This window comes from Zea mays, chromosome 3 (assembly GCF_902167145.1).
Source record: "Zea mays cultivar B73 chromosome 3, Zm-B73-REFERENCE-NAM-5.0, whole genome shotgun sequence".
NCBI classification, from domain to species: domain Eukaryota; kingdom Viridiplantae; phylum Streptophyta; class Magnoliopsida; order Poales; family Poaceae; genus Zea; species Zea mays.
Window position 1 is genome coordinate 17,949,738 of NC_050098.1, and position 7,852 is coordinate 17,957,589.

General features: G+C 45.1%; 1 protein-coding gene across 1 annotated transcript; it reads right to left on the bottom strand.

The window, feature by feature from the left end:
- Positions 1 to 22: 22 nt before the first annotated feature.
- On the bottom strand, positions 23 to 6,591 carry LOC103649783 (protein IWS1 homolog 1). The gene is made up of 11 exons (XM_008675497.4): positions 6,437 to 6,591; positions 5,832 to 6,342; positions 3,809 to 3,928; positions 1,887 to 2,104; positions 1,663 to 1,792; positions 1,508 to 1,570; positions 1,343 to 1,420; positions 1,169 to 1,260; positions 1,012 to 1,071; positions 779 to 929; positions 23 to 648 (listed from the first exon to the last, which is right to left on the bottom strand). Exons 1-11 carry the CDS (start codon positions 6,445 to 6,447, stop codon positions 550 to 552), a joined length of 1,533 nt encoding a protein of 510 aa, XP_008673719.1. The 5' UTR covers positions 6,448 to 6,591; the 3' UTR covers positions 23 to 549.
- Positions 6,592 to 7,852: the final 1,261 nt, after the last annotated feature.

A 7,852-nucleotide genomic window follows, 5' to 3' on the forward strand; every position in this document is an offset into this window, starting at 1 on the left:
TTTTACACTATAGACAACACTGTTTAAAATAGAGAATGACATAGAAGAGTCACTGCAGATAGCCTGAGCCTGAGCACACTATCTTACAATAAAGCAGCAAGATGAGGACTGCTGAAGAATTGTAATTTATCACAATTGAGTTACAGTTTGGTAAGCACAACCAATCATTTGTCGCACTATGTTTCGATTTTTCACAAGTGATGACTTTCTTTCAAGTACAAACAATCGAACTTCAACCCTAGCTAATTGTAACTCATAAACATGACAAATATTTATACAATATAAAGGCACCACTCTGGTAGGAAAGCGCCATGTTTATGCAAGCTCGTAGTATATGCCTCTGCAATGATAGTGTAGCCAACTCAACTGGTTTCTGAAGCACGGATGTTGCAGGCAAGAAAAATACTTGGATAAAAGATCCAAGCAATTACTGATGCCGAGCTGTTTGCCATGGAATGGTGGTAGGATGCTTCATACCAATTCAGCAATCCCTGCAGGCGCTGTATCATGTGCAGGACACTGCTGACTGCGGATGCCACAGTGGGTGATCTACAGGTACTTGATCATGCCACGGCCTTCCACGCTGAGCTTTGACGCCTGAAGGTTTTTCTTCTTGGGCGCTTTCAGCTGCTGCAATTTCTTGTTCATCTGCATGTCCAACGAGAAGAATCAGCTATTGCTCAGTTGGTCCTACTTCAACAGTCAACAAGCATGAAGGAACCCTAGCTAGCTTATGAAGGGAGACAAAGCCAAGATGTTTTAAGGATGGAAGGAAAACCTTCAGCCGACGCTGGTCTTGGACAGCCTGCTTAGCACGAGCTCGTATCTGCTCAGGGTCAATTTTGGACTGTGGACGAATGACAAAGTCCAAAGGCGAGGCTTCTGGCCTAGAAGCATGCTGCCTTGAACTACTTTGCCCAGACTTGCGTCTAAATACAAAGCATAAATAAAACATATTAAACTAACAATTAGAAAATGTTGAAAACATGCATCCAAATATAATGAACTTACTGTGAAAAGTCAGCATCAACATCATCATCTCTGGATTCCATTCCAGAGCTACTTGATGGTCTTCATGACAGAGGATAACCAATAAGAACACAAAGTACACACATAATATACAGGACAAGATATAATCCTCAAAAGGCCAATAAGTGCATGCACTTACTTCTTCATTTGTGGCCGCCTGTAAGGTGCTTTTTCATCATCATATCTCCTCATGTCTTCAAATCTCGTGCTCTTGTTGAATATTGGTCGACTCTGATTTTTTTTACAAGTACCAACTAAGAACCCTTCACAACCACCAAACACAAACATATATGGATACTGAGAACAGACTTACCCATTTATCAACAAGCTCCTTAGCCAATTTCCTATTTGCAGTGGTCTCCTCATCAGATTTGGACAAAAACATAATGACCTAAATATGCACCATTGGCCAGACTTAGTGCATGACAAATAATCTTCTGCAAAATAATTTATATCAGAGGGACTGGTATAAGCATACCTTTCCCAGGCCACTTTTCTTAAGCTGCTCTCTTCGGTCATATTGTTCCAAGTCAATTGGAAACTGCAAGAGGCATGAAACTTCCATCAGCAACTACATTCTTGCGCAAAACAAACGAAGTTCTACAATGAAAAAAAAAACTTAAAGATGCCTACATCAGCTAATAATTTCAGTACAGCAGATCGAGTATTCATGTTTGGCATGCTTCCATCAGGTAATGGCTCAAGCCAGTTTTTTAGAAGAGTGAGAACTCCATGGTCAAGAAATTCCTGTTGAAGATTCTTCCTGTGAAACAGAGATAAACAAAAAAATATTATTGATAGCTATAAACAAATGACAATATGCACTGGGACTACAGGAAAGATTCCAGATATCTTACTTGGAGAGAACCTCTATGAGCAGAGGAAGCTTCATAAGTTTGTTAATGGCTGGCTTTGATTGCCGATTCAAATTTGCATCTTCTTCAGCTGCTACCTCGAACTCAGCAATGAATTGTTCCACTATAAGACCAATATCTGCACGAGGGCGATCATTCTTCTTCTTCTTACCACCCTTGAAGAGTCTCTCAATTTCATCATCCTCCTCACCCTCCTCAGCCTATAGTCATCAACCCATATTGTCAGTGATTAAAAAAAGAAAACAAAAGATATCATTTCACATGGTGCAATGGCCCAGAAATGACTAGACAGATTTTAAGGCGTCGCCTAGGCGGTAAAGCGGTCCGGCAAGGTAAGGCGTCACCATCACCCTCGCCTTGCTCCGAGACCTAAGGCGGGTGCGAGTAGAGATGGCCAAACGGGCCACCCGGTCCAGGCCCGGTGAAGCCCGACCCGTTTTGGGCCCGAGCCGCCAGGCACGTTAGAAAATCGGGCTGGGCCTTCTAAGCCCGCGGGCTCGATTCCCTGTCCGAGCCCGACCCGCAGCGGGCCTAAACGGGCCGGGCCGGCCCGTTTAGCATGAAAAAGCAGACCGAAAAGCGGGCTAAGCGGGCCGGTAAGCACGTTTTAGTGCAAAAAAGCGGGCTTAACGGGCTTAGAGGTAAATGGGTCGTGTCGGGCTAGCCCATCGTGCCTAGTTTCCTGTCTGAGCCCGGCCCGCTTATTCGTGTCGGGCCGGCCTGGGCCCACATAGAACCGGGCTGTGTCGGGCTCGGACCGGGCCCAAACATCGGGCTTTGTGCCGGGCTCGCGGGCCTCGTGCTTATTGGCAATCTATAGGTGCGAGAGAGAGCTATGGCCGCTGGCGCCCATGCCAGGGAGAGGAAGGCGGACGCGCTAGTGGGGGCCTGTGCCGGCAGCCGACGACCTGGAAGGCGCCCAGAGCAGCCGTGACGGCTGCCGCAAGCGAGACCACTGTTGTGCAGCAACGGGAAAGAACATGGAGGGAAAAGGAGAGGGGACAGGGGAGGGAGGGAGGATTGGTGTCATGCATGGCAGGGGAGTGGCTGGTGGTGGCGCAGAGGAAGCCTGGTGGCTACGGGAGGGAAGGGGAATAATTGGCTGGAAGGTGTTACCGGGGAGTGGGGAGTGCTAACCTAATTTTAATGGGCTTGCTGGGCTGATTTGTAAGTTGTTTGGGTTGGTAACCTTTTTTCTTTTTATTTTCTCTCTTTTTTCTCTTCTTTATTGATATTTTCTCCTAAACACTTCCTCAAATATCAATATTTTCTATTTTTAGATATATTTAAGGCGTTGCCTTGCCTTATGACTTATGCTTTATTGCTTTACCACTTAGGGTGTGTTTGGTTGCGGGACAGTCAGGACAGGGACGTCCCCTAGCGTCCTCTCTCGTCCCTCCAATTTCGGGGGGTAACTGGGGACAACACTGGGATAGTCTTGTCCCAACCTTTGACCCTGAACCAAACAACATTATTTGAGGGATCGTCTCATCCCGTCCCGTCCTATCATTACAACCAAACACACCCTTAAACAATAGAAGGGGATCGGTCGCCTTAACGCCTTAAAACTATGGAATAGACATATTCAGCCCAAGAAGGGCCTATTATGACCATGGTTTTAGCTTCATCAATGAGGATTAAACTCCAAAGCTTCTATCAAATCATGCAATGCTATGAAAGGATGCCTAACAGCATACTTAAGTTTATAGGGAACAGCAACCAGTTCTCAGGTTAAGGTTAACGAATGTCAATTTGTCACTAGAACGTCTGGCATGGAACACAACCAAGAGTAATACATAAGATACAATTAACCAACAGACATTTGTTTAGCCTGTATGACAATTCAACTTAAAGAATACAAAATGGTAATGCTGTAAGGCACCTGGACAATTAAGAAAAAATACCTGTGCATAATGCCCAGGTGAATGCCGCTCATTATCACTGCCATAACGATCAGCTGGATCAACCCCGGTGTCATCAATGAAATTATCATCATCTATGGTTCTAACACCTTCTTGGTCATCCTGTTCCATCAGATTAGAACATCATGTCAGTGAAGAGCATTAGTCTACACAAGACAATGAAAATAGTAGTCTAAAAGTAATTAAAAGTGGTATTCACAATGCATAATAAGAAGCATGCTTATTAAGACAGTCAAGCCGTCAACCCCCCCCCCCCCCCCCCCCCCCGAGTAAAGTAGGCATGTAAGGCGGCGCCATACAAACAGCTTAATATAAAGCACCACTAAAATTCAGAAGCAAACCACCCATCATATTGCCAGTTCTTAGCATGTAATAACATAATTAGGGCTTCCAGAGTGTTAGTGCACAATATAAAGTGGCAAAATAGCGAATCTGAAATCTCTCATCTCTCAAAAGCAACAGATTAGTCTCTAATTCCATAGTATAAATTGATGAGGTAATCCTGCTAGTGCAAAATAAATACAAGTAGCATAAATACAGAGAAGAGGCAGGAAAGAAAGCAGAGAATACACAGACTGCAGAGCATATCCAAGTAAAGAGCAGAGGCAGTGCACATGCAAGAAGAGGGAAGCCAAAGGGAGAGGATGAGATGCTTATGTACGTATCCCGTGACCTTATGACTCCAGACTGGATACAGGACCAACAGAGAAGGAGAAGGAACCGTGAATCAATCAGCATAGCAGGAGGACCAGAGGAGGCACCAATCAAGGGCGCAAATTAGTGGAGAAGATGAAGGGAGGCTCAAATCAAAGGACAGAAGCGTTAAACAATGGAGTAGAAAAGGTGGAGAGGCAAGGTTCTGGCAGTGTGCTGCCAAGAACCAGGTGTGCATCCTTTTCCATTTCCCCTTCCCTGTCAATTGGCACGAGAGAGAAGAGTTATGGCCTCATGGGACCTGTAAGCGCACAATTTCCGCCAGTGCGTGACTCCTGTCGGTCTCCCAAAATCTCCTGCACCTGTTTTTTCCATGTGTGCAGCTTCTCTCCCACTCCCATGCCCGTGCTCATGCAGCGTCTGCCTCAGGCCTCTCGGGCCTTCAACAGCACCAAATCACACCTAGGTAACAACTTTTGTTCCAAAGCGGACGTCATAGCCGAATTGGTCATGCAAGGCTGACACCCAGCCTGGAAACTCGACCCGCCAAGGAAACACCTAGGTGACGACTTAAAAAGCACAATAACAAGGTCCAATAGTCTGACTTGATATGCACCTAATATATTTCAACCATCCTGATTCCATAGTAAGTAATTCTCCTTGAGAAAAAAAGGACTTAATCGCAAAGAAAGTTTTTTATGTAGAGAAGTCAACAGAGCAGCATTTCAGTCATACAATCTCCTTATAAACAAGATATCACGATGCTGCCCGAGTTGTGACATAGAGGCAAATCACCAAAGTCTACCTTACAGAACTAATCCAGAGGCATATAAATAGACGATAAGCAGTCTGTCAATCCCCTGCATAGTTCCCTTAAAAATGCTACCTGCAAAACTTTGGAGATGCTACACATCCTGGTCCCAGAGGTTTGGCTACAAACATCATACTAACACCTAAAAAAATGTTCTGAGTACTAAAGGATGCCGATAACAAGATAACAACCAGATGAACCAACCCCACCAATAACAGACACATTTGTTGAGCTCACCATCAAGAAAACAATTCATGAGAATAAGTGACAATTCCAAAAAGCATTAAACACATAAAAAATATAACTAGTATATTCCATGGCAAAGTATCAAAAATAGAGTGATCACTATGGCAGTGCATAGAGATCGAATTTTCCAGGAACCTTTCATATTAAGTTCACAGTAGTTCCAGCTTCCAACTAGCTAATGCACATATATAGTACAGTAATAAAAGGGCAACAGAAGCAATAATGAACTAGCTAGAATTGAAAAGTAACTGAATCGATTTGAAACATTTGGCACACAAACACAATCATAATTACCTCTGAGTCACCACCCGCAATGGTATCCCAGAGCTCCTGGATCTCCCTCTCCCCATCATCCTGGTCCTCCCTACCGCCTGAGTCCTTCCCTCCTGCTCCCCGCCTGTCCCTCACCATCCCACTATCACTTCCCCTCCCGTCGTCCTCCCTCCGCCTTTTCTTCTCCTTCTTCTCTTTGCCCGCCCCGCCCCTCGCGAGGTCCCTCAGCGCCGAGGACCCCTTCCTCTTCCTCGCCTCAGCCGCGGGGTCCGCGTCCTCGTCCTCCAACCCAAAGTCATCGAGCCCGTCGTCGCCGGGCATGCCGCCACCGCCGCCCTTCTTGAGGAGGCGCTTCCGGGGCTTGGCGGAGGACCCCGCCTCACCGTCGTCGCCGTGGACGGGGGTCGGGGAGCGGCTGCGGGTCCAATCGCCGCCGTCGCCGAGGTCGTCATCGAGATCTTCGTAGGGCTGTGGCTCAGGAGAGGGCTCCCGTTCGTCGAGGTCCACGATTGGCTCGCCTTCGTCGTCGTAGCTGGGGTGTAGATCGAGGAGGGGAATCAGAGTGAGGCGTCAAAACCCTAGGAGAGAGACAGAAGGATGGGGGCACGGAACGGAGAGATACTTACTTGTCCCCCATGGCGACGACGGCGAGACGGGATCACAGGAGGCGAAACCTTAGGCGAGGAGAGGAGAGAGACGAACTGGAGCTGGAGGGAGAGGAGGAAGGTCGCTTTGTTTTAACTCAAATCCAGACTACTGTCCGTGTCCGTGTCCGTGCCTTGCCACAAATTTTATATAGGATTTTCAGATATATCTATCATTATGAAAACTGCATATTCTAAATATACCATTAGAATTCGTTATACATGGTTGATGCCATTATTACATCAAGCAAACTGTTCCGTGCCATTACTTGTGCTTACAGGTATATTGTAGTTTCGTATTTTCCATTTCACCCCTCACGTAACAGTTAGAACATGCGTGTTCTTCTCATTCCATGGTGTTCTTCACCGTCTCTAGTGTGTTTCCCTATTGTCGACGATCTTGCGGTGTCAGTCCTTTTACAGGTGTGCCTTTTTTAAGCAGTAAGACGATTATGAAAGATTTTTTGTGACATGCTAATTAAGGCAATTTTGGTGAAGAATATGTGAATAAGCGTCTTCAGAATGAGTTGGAGCAAATGAAAATTACATTGAAGGAACCGAAGATTTAGACCAGATGAAGCATCAATTGTCAAAAAAAATAGTGTATGGATTTGTAGGCCTTGTAATATTGTTAGGTCTTGTGTTAGTAGCAATTCTAGCTAGGTGAATCTGTGTGTTTTGGAATGTAATGAATCCTCTGAAATTCTAATGCATGTGTTCTGATATGTGTTCTGAGTTGGACAATTAAAATGTGTCACCAATTGAAACAGGATGTATGACTCAGAAGTTCACCAGATCCATCACATTTACTTGTTCATCAACAGATCCATTACATGCAACTAGTTCATCACCAAAGGCAATACAACCAACTAGATCCATTACATGCACTAGGTCATCACCAAAAGGCAATACAACCAACTACATCCATTACATGCACTAGTTTATTACAACCATTTTACTGGTTCCTAGAAAGCCTAGAAGATAGCTTCTTAGCAACTTTAACAGGTGGTGCAGCCTAGATACATGTATGCGCCAAGGGCAACCCTCACGTGAACATCTTGCAATAAACCTTGTCTTATTTGTCTTCAAATTAGAAAATTCAAACCCCCTTATCACAACATAATGTCTAATAGCTTTCCTACAAGATATAATGTCAGGGAAAAGAGCACCAAGCTCTATTACTGGGTTGGCAGCATCTTGTAGTACCTCAAAGGCCTCTAGGTCATGGTTAGTTATCTGTGACTCAACATCATCAATGTTCTCAGCTTGGGGTTCAATATTGGGACTGAGCTCTGGGTTATCATCAATGTTTGGATTGTCATTAGGCTTTGGATTGTTAGCAGGGACAGATTTTACCCCATAGATATACTCATCATTAACTCCCACATACTCCTCTGC

What these genes read in the sequence shown, in the direction of transcription:
- LOC103649783 (XM_008675497.4), bottom strand. An exon ending in TTGCGGGTGGTGACTCAGAG is followed by an intron (nt 3,929 to 5,831) that starts GTAATTATGATT and finishes CTGATGGAACAG; the next exon opens with GATGACCAAGAAGGTGTTAG. An exon ending in AGGCGGCCACAAATGAAGAA is followed by an intron (nt 1,072 to 1,168) that starts GTAAGTGCATGC and finishes TCTGTCATGAAG; the next exon opens with ACCATCAAGTAGCTCTGGAA.